Source organism: Podarcis erhardii (assembly GCF_964252035.2).
Source record: "Podarcis erhardii genome assembly, chromosome: 4".
Taxonomy (NCBI): Eukaryota; Metazoa; Chordata; class Lepidosauria; order Squamata; family Lacertidae; genus Podarcis; species Podarcis erhardii.
This window is the reverse complement of record NC_138508.1, coordinates 56,365,556-56,384,379: the sequence shown is the minus strand read 5'-3', so window position 1 is coordinate 56,384,379 and position 18,824 is coordinate 56,365,556. Positions and strand designations below refer to the sequence as shown.

The window sequence follows — 18,824 nt, the reverse complement described above, 5'->3', positions numbered from 1 at the left end:
GCCAGGGTCCAGCGGCGCATGAAGTCAAGAGAAACTTCCCCTGCTAAAAACACACAACGCATTGTATTGGGTGCCACTCTCTGGAGTCTGCCCCTTCATTCGACAGGATCCTTTGCCCTAGTTGGACAGATGCCACGTTGGCTACCCTACACCTGAAGAGTCCCTGAGAGATGCGTGATACTCATCACACTGCCCATTAGGAAAGTGCGCGCTTGTTTTTGGGTGAGATCGCCGAGGGAGTCGATCTCTCGAGTCGATCTCCTTTTCTCACAGTCCTTGGGGGTGGAGGGGTGGGACCGACGGATAACTTGGGGCCTCTGCTGCCGGGAGAAAACCAGGAAACCTTTGCGCGGTGGAGAAGGGGAGGCGGGCTGCGAGCGACGAGGCCCTTTTGTCCAGTCCTACAAGTCCCATGACGCTCGGCGAAGTTCTGCGGTTGCCACAGTAACGGAGACCTGAAAACAACTCCTTCCGCCCATGTAGCCCAAGGAACCAGGTAGCGTGGACAGAGGAGCGGCGGGGTGGAAGCTTCTGTCTGCGCGCGGGAGAAGGGAAGAAGCCCAAGCCCTGAGCTGCACAGGGAGTAAGAGTTGCTCTTGGTCCTGGCTCTGGGTAAGAGAGGTCCAAGAAGGTGAAGGCGGAGCACGTGGGGGATCATAAAGGGACTGTAGGAGGCGCGCTCCTTCGGGGGCCAGCAGATCTTACCTCTTGAACTCTTCCTCTTGAACTTGCCGGAATTGCTTCTGTCGTTTATCCCCCGCGACTCCTCCAGCCCCACCAACCAGGAAAGGGGGAAGCCGCCCGCAGTGAGATTGCAGCCCTATACCTAGCTAGCTCCAGGGCTCACTGATCCCGTGGGGCAGTGATACTTTCCCCCAACATTTCCTCTTTTATTTAATTTTTGAAACTTTTCAGAAGTTTTTTTTTTTCTCCTCCCACCACTGTTGTCCCTTGTCGTTTCTCAATACTTCCTCCCATCGTTTGCTTTGTCCTTGCCTTTCTCTGAATCTCTGAATTCAGCTTCATTTATATAAAAGCTGCATAGTAGAGGGTTTCGCAAGTTAAACATATTTTTAAACATGTAAGTGAAAGGTAGGTCATACAGTTAGGGGCCTTTGGTTCTTTGTGGGCTTCTGCAGTAGCAAAGGGTGACTTGCTGTTCCCCTTTCTCAGTTTAATTGCCAAGACTAATGCTGTGGCTGCATACATTTGTCTGCAGGCAGTTTGGGCCGACGCAAAATTTTCCCATGCAAGTTTAAATCCTTTGCATTGCAGTATATAAAAATGTCAATACTGTTCCTTTTGTTTTAGCCTTTTTAGTTCCTTGAGTGAACTCAGAACTCAAGGAATGTTCGTGAGGAATTGCAGTTCGTGGATGACAGTGCTACGAATATAGTCTATAGTGCAAGCACATCACATCTTTGGAAAGTAAATTATATAATAAAGGTGACAGAAACTGTGAAGATTTATTGTGCAGAATTAGAGCAAACTACTTCCAAAGAACAAAGGATGAGGCCCTGAGTAAGCAGTGACAAAACAGCATAATTTCAAATTCTGACTTAAGCACCATGTTCTTTTTGTGGTTTTCAATATAATTGACAATCCTCTTGACTTTGATAGTGGATGTTTAACAATGGAATGATGGCTTCAGATGACTACATTCTCCATTTTGTAGTCCAAGAAGACAATAAATGTGAACAAGTTACAAAAAGTAGAAGTCCAAGTGATTCTCCTAGTAGGGTCTGCAAGAGCACCCAAAGCAAATGCAGCACTAAAGTTAGCCACTGTAGTAAGTGTTCCAGTCAGTGTGGAACTTTTCAGCTTGACTATTCCAATGACTTCAACCAGGATGTTTCAAGAAGGGCTAGCAGCAGTAGCAGCAGTTATTCGGAGCAGAACAGCTGCAGAAATTCTCAGGTCTACTATTATGAAGATTTTCACACATACTCTTCAGAAACCCCTTGCAGCAATGGCAGTGGATACAGCAGTATTTCAGAACAGCCAGAAACCAAAGAGGAGGAATTATCAATGAAAACAAAGGAAAATGATCACCAAGCCAAAGGTAAGAAGGTGGTGGACCACACTGATCACTGCTAATGTTAGCTTACTGTTGACAGATTATGACAGAACTCATGAAGACCATGGCTTTGCTGGAGAACTGACAGCTGTGCTTCTCCATTTTTATTGCTGAAGTGCCCCTTGTTCAAATGCTATATTTTTTTGGAAACCACTTGTCTGTAGGAAGAAGCATTAAAAAGAGGGAGAGTAGGGCACAGAGGAAAGAAAGGCAGGGCAAAACCAGATGGAAAGGAGAGTTGAAGTCAGTTAGTGCCTGCTTGTATTTTGTGTTTTGCTAGACGTTCCCATAGCTTTGTGGGCAGCCCTCCGGGGTCTGTATGACAGCTCTCCATCCCAGCACTAGTATTTGGTTGGCAGTCTGTGGGTGAAGTTCTGAGGCAAAGTTAACCTTCAGCATTACCTTCAAGCTTTGTAGTTTTCATGTGTGCAAAAGAGACAGAAAAGAATTGAAAGCATTATGAATGAAAACAAATGATGGCAATGGCATAGTGAAATCTATAATCCACCACATTATTTTAGAACTACCTGTTATCTTGAAAAACGTGTGTGTAAAATTAAGAGATATGCCCTAAATATATTTTGCTACACTCCCTCTTCCAGCATCTGCTCCAAAGAACGTTAAATCCCAAATGAAACTAATTGAATTACTTGAGGGAAATTGCTATGGTTTCTTCTCCCTTGAAAGCAAAGCTCTGAACTGTTGGAAAGCAATAAATGTGCATAGTCTCGGTAACTTTATTGATTTCACACCTGCTTCTTTCGATCATGCAATGTTTTCAAGCAAAAGAGAGAAGCAATATGTTTTTTATTTGCTATGAAGGCATACTAATTCATATCTAGCCCACCTTCCTTCCTTCCTTCCCCATTACCCTGCAATGTAATGATAATCATGCCCTTCTCCTTCTACCTTTGTCTAGGCAAACTTCCCCTGTATTCATCCATTCTATTTTCCACCCCAACATGTCACTGCCCTTGCTCATTGTTTCCCTACCACAATCACAGTGTGCTTTGCATGCTATGTCCATAGTTCTCCCCAGACCCAGCATCAACACATGGCATCCTCAGGCACCTTTCAGAACAGGGTGCACCACTGAAACCTGGTCTGGGCCTCCTGTTGACTACTGGGGGTCTGGGACCTGCTATTTGAATTTGCCACAATGCCCCCAACATAGTATGGCTCTGGGGCACCATGGGAAATTAAAATGGCAACCCTAATTAGGGGTACGGAAGCCACCATTTTAATTTCCCACAGTGCTCTGGAGTGATGCTAACTTGTGGTGATGTATTGTGAAATATTAAAATTCCCCTACCCAGACCCATCCCCTGGGAATTCGACATCAATGGTGACTGCAACACTCTGATGAATGCCAGGTAATCATGTCAGGAGAACCTAGATATAAGCCATCAAACCTGGAGTCAACACTGACTTTCTGTTCTTGTACATATGAGTATATATAGGAATGTAGATTGCATAGACGTAAATAAAGCTTCATTTATGGACATGCACATTGCTTTAACTTTTCTGATTCTGTGCTTTACTCTAAAGGAGCTGAATTCCATGCAGCTTACACTATCTACTGTCGAATGAGCATGATGCCCATTAATTAAGAAACGCTGTTTTGAAAATCTGTAGAACCTGTAACTCTTTGAAAGAAGGAGTTACACAAAAACGGTGTTTGAACATCATAGGGAGCTAAGGCATAGAACATGGGTAGGCAAACTAAGGTCTATGAACAGAACGTGTTGAAATGGTCTACAGACTAGAAAAAAGAGAAAAATTACAATTTCCGAATAGAAGTAAAATATGTTTACAATTCCAAGTTTAAAAAAGCAAAAACCTAAAACTGAATTTTGCATTGGATCTTCACTAAGACAACTAAAAATTGAAAAGAAAAGGTTTAAAAATGAAATTAAAATAGAGGGGATACTTGTATGGATGTATTCCCTCAGAATTCAGAACCCAGATCTCTTTTTTTCTGAGTTTAGAGACCTTTACCTCCAACGAGGTTAACTTACTGATTAGTTCATTGGAATGGAAAGTTTGTTTTGTTTTTCTTTTGCTTTCCAGGACTTCATATTCCTTAGTAAGGGCTCTAGACTGTAGTGTTTGGCGGGGCAGAGTGGGATGGAGCGGCTTCCCAGCGCCAGTTTCACTTCTGGGTACCAAAAGTGGGAGGTGGGAAGGTGGTTCAGTGCAGCAGCGCAGGTGGAGCCAGTCTGATGCTCCCTCGCCTCTCTGCCTCGCCTCTGCCCCTCTCAATAACCAGCAGCGTGGCTGCCGTTGGGAAGCCAGGTGAGCAGTGCAGCTCCCCACACACACACCGCCTGCCCCGCTGCTACTCACTTTTTCGTTTTATCTGATTTAAGAATGTGGAGAAATGCTCTGTGTATCCATTTGCGTTTCGCGTGCTTTTGAAAACATTTCTGTGACCTCTCACGTTGGAGTGTAACTGCCAACTTCGAGGCCTTGTTCAGTTACTGTGTTTTGCAAGCCTGTTTAGCAGTAGCTGCTTACTTAGAGACAGCTGCTGTTCTTTTTAATATAGCATTTCAAAAGATTGCTATTATTCCAGCAGGTATTTTAGACGAAATATGCTTCTGTAGCTTTAATTGGTTTCCATTTTTTTTTTAACTTTCTGTATCCTTAGAAAACCACTTCAAGTTAAGTTGTGGTTAAGCGGTATATAATTTTTTAAAATAAATAAATATTTTTTATAAATAAATAAATAAAACAAGATGCCATCCAGGAATATATGGAGGCAAACCCTCCAGGACTGCTGCTGCTCCACAGATGCATAATTTGTCTTGGACTAGTATTCCCAGATTTTTTCTCCTGTTGAACATTGATGTCACCTGTATGAAATGGAGTCAGGTAAAAGCTTTCCAGTATTCTGTGGGGAATTTACAGGTATTATGCATTTTAATGCTGACATATTGCACATGCTAACAAATGCACAATACCCTTTCTTCAAATACCTGCTTGTAGAACACACTGCCCATTGAAGTTAGGCAGCTCCCTTATTGTACATGTTTCGTTGGAAGCTAAAAACTTATTTCTTTTTACAGGCTGTCACAGAATGATGACTTACAGGCAATATCAGATGGCTTTTTTTGAGAACTGTTATATCTGTTTTTATTTTTTGTATTTTAATGGATTGTTGTATTTTAGCTATGGTCTTTTGTAATGTTTAGAAGTTTATAACCATCCCAGATAAATACTTTTCTTTTAATGTGCATAATATGAATGGATCCCCACAAGCCTCAGACTTGTGATCCTTCCTTCCCCACTTACTGCACAGCTGCACAGTAGAGTTCAGAATCTTTCATGTCTACTTTTGTGTCTGGAAACTGTAGTTAACCACAGTTCCTTGTGTTGCTAACATTAACTATGGTTAGTTTAAAACAAGCCAACCATGGTTTCTGCAGCTAGTTTGTTTGAATTAACCATAGTTAATGCTAATGCTAATGCTAATAATAATAATAATAATAATAATAATAATAATAATAATAATTTATTATTTATACCCCGCCCATCTGGCTGGGTTTCCCCAGCCACTCTGGGTGGCTTCCAACGAATATTAAAAACAATACAGCATCAGACATTTAAAACTTCCCTAAACAGGGCTGCCTTCAGTTGTCTTTTAAAAGTAAAATAGTTGTTTATTGCCTTGACATCTGCTGGAGGACATTCCACAGGGCAAGCGCCACTACCAAGAAGGCCCTCTGCCTGGTTCCCTGTAACCTCACTTCTCGCAGCGAGGGAACCACTAGAAGTCCCTCGACGCTGGACCTCAGTGTCTAGGCTGGATGATGGGGGTGGAGACGCTCCTTCATATATACAGGACTGAGGTTGTTTAGGGCTTTAAAGGTCGGCACCAACACTTTGAATTTTGCTCGGAAACGTACTGAGGGCCAATGAAGATCTTTCAGGACTGATGTTATATGGTCTCAGCAGCCACTCCGTCACCAGTCTAGCTGCCGCACTCTGGATTAATTGCAGTTTCCGAGTCACCTTCAAAGGTAGCCCCACGTAGCAACATAACAAGTTTTGGTTAACTAAAAGCTGCTGAACTCCTCACAATCTATGGGAGGAGAAGGGTATGCGAGTCTGAGGCAACACTATGCCTCATTCAAAGTATGCTGATCCATCTTTAGTATGATGTTTGAACATGGCCACACACATTCACACATGCCTAATCTTTTAGTTATTTAAGGAGACAGCAAGTGTGATCACCCATATGGGTTGACACTGATCGTATCAGTTATACAATCTTTGGGGGAACTGCAGTGAATTTTATGATGCAATGAATATATAAGCTCAACATGTTTGAACAATAAAGTCTTTTGCACATTCTATCACTACCTTAGGATGCATTTAACTTCTATTAAGCAACTTATATAGAAATGACAGAAAACGTCTCAATGTTCTTGGACTCAAGCCCCATCAGCTGCAGTCATCATGGCCAATGGTCAGGGATGATGCAAGTTGTGATCCAGTAATATTTGGAGGATCACAGGTTCCCCATCTCTGTTATATGGATTTGCATTCTCTTACTCTCTCTAGTCTTATACCATTTTAGCTTGTTTTGTTCTTAATGTAGGGGGTAAAACACTTCCTAAGAAGAAACAGCAGCAAAAGAGCTTTTTCAATACTAGCACTATAATCACTTCCCAGAAGAACAATGTAGCTTGCCGCTTATTGTCAGCCAGGCTTCACAAAGTTAAAGAGCTGAAAAATGAAGTGTCTGTTCTGAAGAAAAAACTGGAGGCATCTAACATGGAAAATCAGATCTTGAAGCGGCTTCAATATCGACATTTGAAAGCAATAAGTAAATACGAAAATGCAGAGACAAATCTGCCTGATCTTCTAGCAAAACAGTGTGGTGAAGTGAGGACTCTAAGGGTACTTCTTAGGAAATCTCAAGAGCAGGAGCGCAGTGCGTCCAAGAAACTTAGAGAAGTTGAGGCACAACTACTAAAGACAAAAGATACCTTACTGGCATTGCAGAAACTTTCAGAAGACAAGAATCTCGCAGAAAGAGGAGAACTTAGACACAGGTTAAACACCCTCACACAAAGAATGGAAATTGGTGATAAGAGAATTCAGGTACTAATGTGCAGTATATTAATGTGCGGTGTAACTAGAATTACAGCAAGAAATATCAGAGTGCTGCTAGATTTCTAATTAACAGTCCTGGCCAAGCTATTGTTCAGATGTGCAGGAGTTCCTGAGTGTGCTGAGGCTTTCCTATTTACCCTAGGGATTGGGACAGCTCTGTACACAGATCACCATAATGCACAGAGGACACCTGCTCAGGCAGGAACTCCATGTGCATAACTACACACTTGGAGCTTAGGAACCAGAACAGCTTATTTCAAGTTACAGATAGGAATTTTTTTAGCTTATTTCAAAGCTATTATTATCGTATTTACTCGTATGCAATGTGCACCTTTTTTGGCCAAACTACGTTGTGAAAATTAGGGTGTGCATTAGATTTGATGGTGCATTAGATTCGCATAAATACAGTAGTATTAAACCTTAGTACTTTCAGATTTTGTTTCATTTTAAATTGCAGTCTAGAGTTGTAGTGTTTGTTTTTGGTTTAGAGCCTTGTGCATGGGAATCAATAGTTTTTTTACATGGGATTGGTCACTAGTACCCCAATTACAGACAAGGAATTGAGATTAACAGGATGATTCTATACATTCTGGTATAGGATAGTAGCCTCACAAGGCCTGGGTATAGTTATTTAGAAATAAGGCCCATTGAAATTAATGCTCCATCTGAGTAAATGTGTTTAGATTAATAGTGACTTGCCTAAAGCCACTAAGGCAGCCCTGCCCTGCATCTTTGAGATGGGAAAAGAAACAGAGCAGGACCCATCAGATCATCCCACACCATAGAGTAGTCCATCATTAAAATGGACTACTAAAAGCAACTGCACAGCTCCGTATCTGCCAAACTGAAGTTTGGGTCAGTCCACACTTTATGTATGTTTGAGCCCTCCCTATTTTCTGCTTTGGAGTATGGAAGAAGAAACCCACTAAAGGAGTAGGAATGGCTAAAGAGGCTGGTAGAACTGACTTAGCCTCACCATGTATTTTTCACTGACCCACTGTATTTATGTGGCTCTAATGCACCATCAAATCTAATGTGCACCTCAATTTTCAGAACCTCCAAACCAAAAGGGTACTTGCTGGTGCCATCAAATCTAATGTGTGCCCAAATTTTTGCAGCATAATTTGGCCAAAAAAGGTGTGCATTACATTCAAGTAAATACAGTATTTTCACTTACTAACTGCTATGGGAATGGATGATTCTCCTTCTAGATTTCAAAAGAGAGGGAGGGAGAGAATACATGATACAATATTTCTGATTATGGATACAATTTCCTACCACATTTGTTGACCATAAGCATACTTGTTCTCATTATTTAAAAAATCAAATTATTTTTAATAGTAGTGTAAACCCCTGATATCATTAATAAGAATGGGGATTTTCATCTTTCCAAAGAAGTTTATTAAAATTTGCAATGTCTGTTGTAGTACTTCGGTCCTGTTACATTTAATATTGTATGATTCTCAGTAGGCAGGAGAGAAAGTACATGGTCATGCGTTTGTAATATCTTTAGGTCTTAGAAAAGCAGCTGCTGTTGAATAATACCTCCTTTAGTCATCAGTTAGCAGTTGAGAAGAAAAAGACTCTTGAAGCTCAGTTGATTACCACGAATTTGCAAATGGAAATCAAGTCGCTTAACCAAAAAATCAAGGTATTTAAGCCTCGTTTATTTTACTATAACAGAATTAGCAATTTATAGAGAGCATTTGCACATCTTACAATGTCTAGTACAGGCGAGAGGAGATTCTACTTTAAAAATATGTATCCTAGTGCAAAAATAAAAGTATTCCTAAGTGTGGCTATTAAACACTGAATGCGAGAACAGATTGGTTATCTGGTTTCTTGTGTTTCAAGTATCAGACATTATAAGCTGTGAACAATAAAATATAGTGAAATTTTGTTTGTTTATAATTAGATTCATGGCCGCTTTTGGGTCACATGTCCTCAAAAAGTAGCTTAAAATACTATAATCATTATAAAAGGCAATACAATTAAGAAAATCAGTTCACAAATTCAAACTAAGATAGCAGCTAGACAAGATAAGACATTGGCAGGGATTTTAAAATCCTTGTCAAATTGGCGAGTTTTAACCATCTGCCTGAAACTTTCTTTGGAGCAGGTTTGTCAAATCTCCCTTGGAAGGGTGTTCCACTGAATGGATGCGACTACATAAAGTTGCAGTGGTCCATTTGTTAAAAAAAGCTATCGCACATTTACAAGTAAATAGTTAATATTGTTACACAAATGTCAGATATGAAGCAAAGGTTGAGCTAAATACTCACCAGCTTTGATTTTTGCTTTAGAAATTACCCTTTTAGTGAAGGCTGAACTTGTAGTCCAACTTGTAGTGCAAAGAATTAGTGCTTTCAATACCACATTGTCAGGAACAGCTGTGGTGCCATGGAGTCCCACAGCAAATTCATAACAGGGATAGGGAACCTTTCTGGTCCTCAGGAGTCTCCCTGGGTCACACATGCTCCCCACTGACCAGCTAGCTCTGCTTTGTACCCTTCCTGTGTGTTTTTGCCTGGCTGGAATGTGTCCTGTGAGTGTGAAGAAACTAGCCTCCTGCACAAATGTTAAATTCCTATTTGTTGCTCTATCCACTTTTGCCTCTGATCCTGCCCACCATTGGTATGTGGCCCCTAGAAGGTTGTCCAAAAGAGAATATGGCCTCCGGATGAAAAAGATTCCCCCCACCCAATCTAAAAGGACATTCCGGATAGAATTCTCAGGGGCAATCTCAGCCAAACAAGCTCCATCCTTCTTTCAAGTAACAAGTGATAGAATATTTGGCCTGTTGGAATTATGACTAAGCAAAGATGCTTTTTACGGAGAATAAAATAAGATGGTGCTTTATGGAAGATGCATAGTGATTTCAGCTAATTAGGCCACATAGATAATTGAGGTCCATAGAATAAATCGTATTGCATTTTTTTAGCTTACTGCTGTGTTTTTATAGGAAAAAGAACGAGAACTTGGTGTGAGAAATATTTATGCAAATCGGATGCTTAAAGGTCAACAGGACAAAGGTTGTTCAGAGTCTCCCCCCAAAGGTAGTACAATGTTTTTCTGCTCGTTTTTAATGCCGAATGTCGCTTTCATGTGCCAAAACTGTATTAGAAAACTCTGCAGTATTTATTATTATTTTTAATGACTGCAATGTCTCCCTCCCTCTGACCAGCCTAAAAGAGATCCACTGATGCCACTGTCTCAGCGCTTTGCTGTACTACTCACTGAAAGAGTGGGTGGTATCACTGGTGAAATTCAAACAGAAAGCCCCAAAGGGTGGTGTTCCGGTGAATGGAAGGGGCTGAGCTGCCTGGGATCCACCAGATTCTGAGTCAGCTCCACTGCCAGCACATGATGGCACCCACTCACTATGCCAGTCCCAGGCTGGTGTAGTGTGGTGGAGGTTTTTCTCTCCCCTGCCCCCCCCCCCAGTTTCTATCCTGGCTGGCATGAGCAGTAGTCCCTATGCTGCACAGACTGCTCTTGTCCAGCCAGGGTTAGGGATTGCTCTGCCATCAACTTACTAAACTGAGGTTTCAGCAACGAATTCTAAATATCAGCAACAATTTTGTATTTTAAAAAAATCAACATTATTTTACAGTTTTTTCATAACTTTATGGCTTTGAGAATGATTGGGCTGGGGCTAATCAGAAGTAAATTAGCTAGATTACTGTGCAAGATTTAAAACTTTGTATCATTGTCATTCCATAAGAAAAGCCAATCCACTCTAATACACATTTAGGTACATAGCTCCTCCTAGTCCTCAGTCTGCAATTTCTACTGTCCTGATTAAGTGTCCTGGGTAAGCTTGCATTTGATATCACATCAGCAAAATAGGAGTGCCTGTAATATCATTTCAATTTTTGTTCAGTTGCAGGTATTAATAATAGTACATATTTGCAAGATATGTCATTACATTTTCCTGAGCTCTGTAATTTTTGTAGGGCTGATGAAATACCTAAATGCAGCATCAAATGTTTAATTATAACACAACAAGCTATATCCAACAGCTTGGTTTACAGTTAGAAATAGGGAGATGGTACAGTAAAGCAGGGACGCGGGTGGCGCTGTGGGTTAAACCACAGAGCCTATGGCTTGCCGATCAGAAGGTCGGCGGTTCCTCATGGAACCGTAGGGTTAACATTGGGTAGGGTTAACATTATAGCCCCTCCTGTTGACCAGTTAAAGCTCCATGAATACTACTGTACAATATGTATCTAGGGGTGTGTATGTGTATATATTTTTATCTATAGCTGTGTGTGTGTGTGTATGTGTGTATACATTTGTGTGTACACATACATTTCTTTATTTATAGTTGCAATCCTATACATATTTACCTGAGAGTAACACTCATTGAAGATAATAGACATGTCTATCAGCAGACATGTCTATCATTGTAAAGAAAGACAGCAATCTCCTGCACATTTTGGGGGGAGTATGTCCAGTTATGGTGCATTGCTCCACCACAAGAGTATATGCACCAAACACAAAAGAGAAAAAAGGTGCACATTTGTATGTGCTAATTTATATTCATAGGTGCAAATTTAATAATAATAGTAATCATCATCATCATCATCATCATTTATTATTTATACCCCACCCATCTGGCTGGGTTTCCCCATCAACTCTGGGCTGCTTCCAACAAAATAATAAAATACAGTAGTCAGTCAAACATGAAAAGCTTCCCTAAACAGGGCTGCCTTCAGATGTCTTCTGAAAACTATTATATGTAAACTATTATAGTATGTAAACTATTATAGTTTACATTTTACAGAAGACAAACCAAATGATTTCCCATTCAAATCACTTCGAATAAACTCTTATGCTAATAGGCATCTCCACTCCTGATCACCCACACCATTTCTTCAATTAATTCAACTCGTCAATTGCCGCATAATTAATTAGCCTTTGTTTGTTCAACTAAATAAAAAATAAATTGGTGTGAGATAAAATGGCAAGTGGGTGGTCTTTTCATTCTTCCTTTTTGTACTTGATTAAGCCAAAGGTCGCTGTTCCACCATATGAACTTAAATCCCAACCGTGGGGGAACAATGTCATTTCTGTTTCCTTTCAATGGACATCAGAAAAAGAAATGGCTACCTCTATATAGCGGAAGCTATTTCCCAGCCAGGGAAATGGCATTTGAGGTTTCAGTTTATGGGGCAGTAGCAAGGTGGCAGAACAACTCGATGCTTAATTAAGTAAAGAAAAAAAGGGGGGCTAGATAGCGAAGACCACCCACTGGCGAATTCATCTCATCTTGTATGTCCAGTACTGGACTAAGGCAGAGGACCTTGAAGTACCAACCTCTCTGAGGACATCTGAGATGAAACTAGCTTTGCTTGTACGCGCAGCTCAAAGGTAGGTTTCTCAGTAAGCCACGAAACAAAAAGTAACACCTTACTCTAGCTTTTTCAAACAACTTGGACTGCTTAATGTATGCCACACCAAATGAGTCCTTAAAAAGTGGGGAGGAGGGACTCTAGCTTTATGGAAGAGGAACTACTTTGCAATCTCCAACATCCCCAAGTCATACTGAGAATGCATTGTCTAAAATCCTGAAGAGCCACTGCCAGTTGGTGGAGACAGTCCAAGCAATTGCAATTCCTGAAGCATCATTGCAATGACCCAAACATCCAGTTGGGTGGTTGGCTAGGTTGGTGGGCTAGTGGCAGCATTTAGCATTGTAGCTTCCAGGCAGTCATATCTATAACATGTTATATAGTACCTGATCCTGGATGTTACCAGAACACAGATTACCATGGCCAGGCTCTCGCTACACAGTCGGCACATCAACCTCAACTGATGAAAGGTGCTTCGTTCCATAGAGGCTGTGTAGGCATCCACTAACCCGACTTTTAAGGGATAGGTAATCTATCAAGAAAAGGCTGAATGCCATCTCCCTGAATTGATGAAGCATCTGCCCATAGAACTTTTGTCTCAGGATTGAATTTCAGTTTATTGTCCCATATTTAGCCCACCACCAATTCCAGACATAAGCATTTCATATTCATTTTTCAGGAGTGCAGAGGGGATACGTCTCAATATTTACTTCCTCTTGTCTTTTCATAGCTGTCAATGTCTCCAAGTCGGTACAAGTAGATGTGAATCTAGAAGCAACAGCTCTTCAAAAGCACGAGGCAGAGAAAAGTTCAGTTGTTTTTTTAAAAGAGGTATGGCAGATCTGAATTAATCCTTTTACAACTCTAAACCACTCTTGTTCATGCCGTGTTGTGCCTTATAGCTTCATTTCTTCCTGCAAATTGCAGATTCCTTAACATACATTCAGTTTCCTGAATCATATTACAGCAACATTGTGAAAATAACATTGTCCTCATTGAAATAGGTTTACTTCATCGAGGTGACTCCAGCTTGCATGAAACATTGAGCCAAATACTGGCTAGCGCAAACAAGCAAATATGCTGGTTCCTAAATTAAGGACCATGGTGGCGGCTACACTCTTCCTAAGCCCTGTGTGGCTGTCATGACCTGTGGCTAAGCCATGGTTTGTCTTTGTCTTTATGATGGAACCTTGGTTCATGGTTTGTCTTGCTCAAAATAAGCCATGAGCTATAGGCTTCTTATTGGCTTGCCAGTCATGGGCTAATGCATTACTTGAGTTAGTGTTATGTGCAAAGCAGGCCTATGGCTGTGAACCGCCCTGAGACCTGTGGGTATAGGGTGGTATATAAATTTATAAAATAATAATAGGAAGAGGGACTTACTTTTCAGTAAACACGCTGAGGGTTGTTGTGTTAGCTTGGGTAAACAAGTCCAACTGTTATAAATAAGGGCTAGATAAGACATAAGATATTCACAAGGAACCTAATGTTGTATGATTTGCTCTTGGCACAGCTGTATGAACGCCCAGTGAAAAAAATCTGTGCAAGTGCCTCCACCATATTTTAGAGTATGACTGCACCATCCTCTGCTTTGAAGAGGATATTGAAATAGTAATTACATTTTAGCAACAGGATAGTGAAGGGAAAAGGGGCTGTGAACTTAAATTGCCTTGCACAGTTTCTCTTCACCACTCCTATGCTTGAAAAGAACATGAAAGAGAAACTGTGGGCTTCTCATTGCATATCATAGTTTTTGTTCAGTTCCTGGATAAGAGCAGGAAATGACAGACATGTTTGCATTGCACACTTTTCATGGGTTGTACCGCTACGTTGGGAGATTCAGGACAGGGGAAAGTACTTCTTCACATGGTGCATAGCAGTGATGGACAACAGCTAAGATGACTTTAAAAGGGTTTTAGGCAGATTCATGGAGGACAAGACTATCAATGGCCTAGTCTTGATTGCCCCGTTTCCTCCAGTATCGAAGGCCTATATCCCTGGGCACCAGTCGCTGAGGATCTTGAGCAGGGGAGTGCTATTGTGATCATGTTCTACTTGTGAGCCATTGCCATCTGTGTAAGCAGAATACTGACATAAACCTTTGGTCTGATCCAAGTGACATCTTAAGTTCATACAACAGGACTTGTGAGGAAAGCAAAAAATCCTCCTTGCCACTTTTTTTCTGTGATTTATGGTCAGAAAATCACAGGGGACAAGTCCTTGTTTTATTTAACAGGCATTTTTCTACTCTGACGGAGCCTCTTGGGCTTGCTAATTGGAAGGTTGGCGGTTCGAATCCCTGCGACGGGGTAAGCTCCCATTGCTGTCCCAGCTCCTGCCAACCTAGCAGTTTGAAAGCATGCCAATGCGAGTAAATAGGTACCGCTGTAGCAGGAAGGAAAATGATGTTTCCATGCGTTCTGGCACTCATCATGGTCCTCCATGCCCGAGTAGCAGTTGAGTTATGCTGGCCACATGATCCAGAAAGCTGTCTGTGGACAAACGCCGGCTCCCTCGGCCTGAAAGCGAGATGAGCGCTGCAACCCCAGTCACTTTTGACTGGACTTAACTGTCCAGGAGTCCTTTACCTTTATCTTCCTGTGTTGTGGGCTTTAGTGTGTTGGGACTCATGTGATCCCATTCATTTTAGACCATCTCCAAACAAAGTATGAGGCTGAAGCCAGCGTACTCTTAAGCCTATGTTAATTTGCTGGGAGTTCAGATAGATTCTATCTACTTTATGGAGGCAAATTAGGTCACAGATTGAGAACTGAAATCTATCCATCACTTGCTGCTATTCAAAGACATTTGAAAGCTACAAAGTGCAAATCAAACTGACATATATGTGTTTTTCTTTATATTATTTCTTTAGGAGTTGACAACCAAAGATATTAATTGCAAAGACAAACTATGTGATGTGGATAAAGAGATGGAATCAAAAACAGAAGTTCATCAAAATCAAAAATTAACAATGCAACAGATTTCGAATATAGCATGCACAGGTATCTTAACAGTATTTCGAATCTGATGTGTCTACAGATTTAGCAAATCTTTCAGCAGCAGTAGAGAGTCTTTTTTTCAGCCCAAAGGGCAGATTATCTTAGTGTAATACTCTTGAGCCAGGCTGGATGGGGCCAGACCCAAAAGGAACAGTACCAGACAGGCAGTCACTCATTTAACATATAAACACAATCATACACACTGCCCCTTCTACCCTCCGCTCAACCTACCTCTTCTCAGCTGGCACATGGGATTCAGCTAAGCAGTGGGTGGGGAGTTCCCAGAAGCTGATTTGCTAAGGGTGCTGATTCTATGTTTAAGGTCATTTGTAGCTACTAAATCTATAGATGTGCCTGCAGTGTTTTAATATCTGTCTGAATATAAAAATTATGATATAAAAATGTTATTGACTGACTTCTAAGAATTGAAGAACTGTTGAAATAATAATATTCTTTTGTAGAGTTATTAGGGGAAGAGATATGTCCAAATACAGAAAAACCTTTCAGATGTGAAAACCTAGAAAGACAGAAAAACAGGAGAGAAAGACAAAGGCTCAACTTGTTGAAAGAAGAGTTTGAGAAATTAAGGACAGACCAAGCATTGGAGTCCACACATGACATCCAACAAAAAATGAATAACCAGGAAGAAGTTGCAACTGAAAAACAAGAAAATGAGCCAAAACAAGTGAGCTGTGATAAAATGGAAACAGTAACACAAAGATACAAAACACCATCCACATTAAAGAAACAGTATGTATTTTCAGAAGCTGTTGAAAATTTGCATCAAGGATACCCTTCAACAGGTCCACTGTCCAACACAAGCACCACCTGCAGTAGTAGGCAAGTGAATAGACACCAGGGTGAAATAGCTGAGTTAAAGGCTGAAAATTCAAGCAGTGCCTATGAACCGTCATTTGGTAAGGTTACCAAAACAAGGCAAAAGGACACCATGTCGACGCTTGGCAAAGAACACATTCCTGCAGTATCAACAGAAAAGAAAACCACTCTTATGGAAGAACTCTTTGGTCCAAGCTGCATCTTAAAGGACAGTCACTCAAAACTTAATTTAAAAGAGGCAGTTAAGGAAAAAAAAACTTTGATGAGTGAAAAGTCTTATGAGATTTCACAAGTCAATGATGGTTTGCAGTGTGGCGATTCCAAACAAGCCCATATAAAGGTTTTCCATACATTTGCCTTCCTGGAAAACTTTAAATAATTCCTGCCATAATTTAACAATATTTTCATCTTAAAACACACACAGTATGTGAAAATAATTCATTAACTGCTGCAGACTGGGTCGTCCTGCCCCCTGAGAAAGTTTCATTTACCATAAGAGGTAGACATTTTATATTCCATTGCAGGAAAACATGCATGCAAGTTATCAGTTTATATTTAACAATGAAATCATCATATTGCAGTGCATTAAAAAAATTAAAATGAAGCACAATGACAGGTCTATTACTAGAGCTCTAAATAAGAATACACTGAAAAGAATTGCATTGAATAGGCATTGGTGGTAAAGCTTATTGGGGGAAAAGACAGTTAATGTGTATTTACAATAGAAAAATGAGGCACTGCATAACTTTTCTCACTTATTCCATTCCACAAAGCCTCTTAAATGAATGCAGTGATTCAAATTATCTACATGGTCCCAGTTAGGAAAGTGAATACTTAGATGAAGGGGCCTTCAAATAGGGTGCTTTTGACCCATCCATGTTGATTTGTGTAATCTGATATAGACATAATGGGTGCAGGTTATGGGGCTGTTGCCAGAAAGAAGAATGACAGTATGGCCTATTTTATTAACTCTCAAATTTGGCCATCTTCAGACTACACAGACTAAGTCATCTGTCTATACAAATTTCTCAGTGCAGGAAGATATGTTGGTTACAGTAATTTCTATGGTTATAATTGGAAATCCATATTGTTTTTTACTATTGTAACTGAACCCCAAATATGGAAAACAGGTAACATTTGAAACATCCATTAAAAGCTCTTCTTCTAATCAAACATTCTTGGTAATTTAAATATTAAATATTGTGCTACCCACAACTTTGTTCTCTTTTATTTTCCTTCTTAGAACACAAAATATTGAACACAATTAGTACAAAGAGGTGTCAATATATGCAACAGGATCCAGTATGATTAAACACAGAACTGCAACAATGTATCATTTCATCTGTTCCTAACAAATAGGAGATTGATCTTACTGCCATGATGTACCCAGAGCACTTAGGATCAGGGAAGCTGCACACCAGCACCACTTCAGTGGTACAGTATTCTGTTAAAGCAGCAGACATGGGCTCAATACAAGTGGGAGAGGAACATGTGCTGCAGACAGAGCCAGCAGATCACCTGGGCAGTAGAGGGAGCCATAGCATTGTGTTAAGAACTATATTATTCCCTACATGGGAATCTAAAAGGCTTTCAGTCATCAAATGGGTACAGATTTAGCACAAACCTATCCAGCAAGTTTATTTGTGTCAATGGTTGTTTGGAAATTTTATCTAACATGTAAGTTCTCACATCTCCTCCTCCTATTTCTTACACACAAGTGGCTAGAATAAAAAATGCATCATGCTGAATTCTCTAAGCAAAAACACAGCATGTGGCCAAGAGGGGGAGAAAGAGCCACTGTTGCATAAGGCAAAGACCCTTCCAGTAATATTTTGATACTAATCAAAATCTTCTTAAAAAAGAATCAGAGAAGGAAGGAATTGATATCAGGCAGATACAGTCAAAAACAGAATATGGGCTAGATTAGCTGGAAAGTTCCTGGCCATAAAAAATGTTGGACCTGTGTGCTTCCCCTATCCTCATACCATGCCTTTAGGGGACCTGTGATTTCATAATAACTTACTAACCGGAATCTGAAACCATAAACTGATCCTCATTTTAGATCTTAGCCTGATGTAATGGGGAACTGTAGTTCCCATGATTGAAGTGCTGAAGCTTCAATCCTGTAGTTCCCAGGATTGAATTGCTAAGTCGGTAGAATGTGGACTTGACACTTGTTCCTAGTTTAGTGAACTATGGTATATTATGTCTGTACTGTAGTAGTGAACAGTCAATCATAACATATTTGACAACACTGAAATTACAATAGAGAAACAAATGTGGACAAAGTTAAAGGAACCACATTATTTAAAAAAAAACTATTTTCCTTTCACTTTTAATATGTCTACATGGCTTTAAAACCATTACATGCACATAGGCTGCAATCCTAACCTCACTTACCTAGAATTACGACGCACTGAATTCAATGGGACTTAC

General features: G+C 40.5%; 1 protein-coding gene across 6 annotated transcripts; it reads left to right on the top strand.

Annotated features, from left to right (window-relative positions):
- Positions 1-489: 489 nt before the first annotated feature.
- Positions 490-17,561, top strand: LCA5L (lebercilin LCA5 like). 6 transcript variants are annotated; one of them, XM_081859361.1, is made up of 8 exons: positions 490-612; positions 1,312-2,062; positions 6,660-7,186; positions 8,712-8,849; positions 10,161-10,254; positions 13,283-13,383; positions 15,425-15,554; positions 16,022-17,561. In XM_081859361.1, exons 2-8 carry the CDS (start codon positions 1,624-1,626, stop codon positions 16,765-16,767), a joined length of 2,175 nt encoding a protein of 724 aa, XP_081715487.1. In that variant the 5' UTR covers positions 490-612; positions 1,312-1,623; the 3' UTR covers positions 16,768-17,561. The 6 variants fall into 6 exon arrangements, with proteins under 6 accessions (XP_081715487.1, XP_081715486.1, XP_081715488.1 ...); XM_081859360.1 differs by having other exon boundaries at positions 492-612; positions 16,013-17,561; XM_081859362.1 differs by having other exon boundaries at positions 493-612; positions 6,681-7,186; positions 16,013-17,561.
- The last annotated feature ends 1,263 nt before the right edge of the window (positions 17,562-18,824 follow it).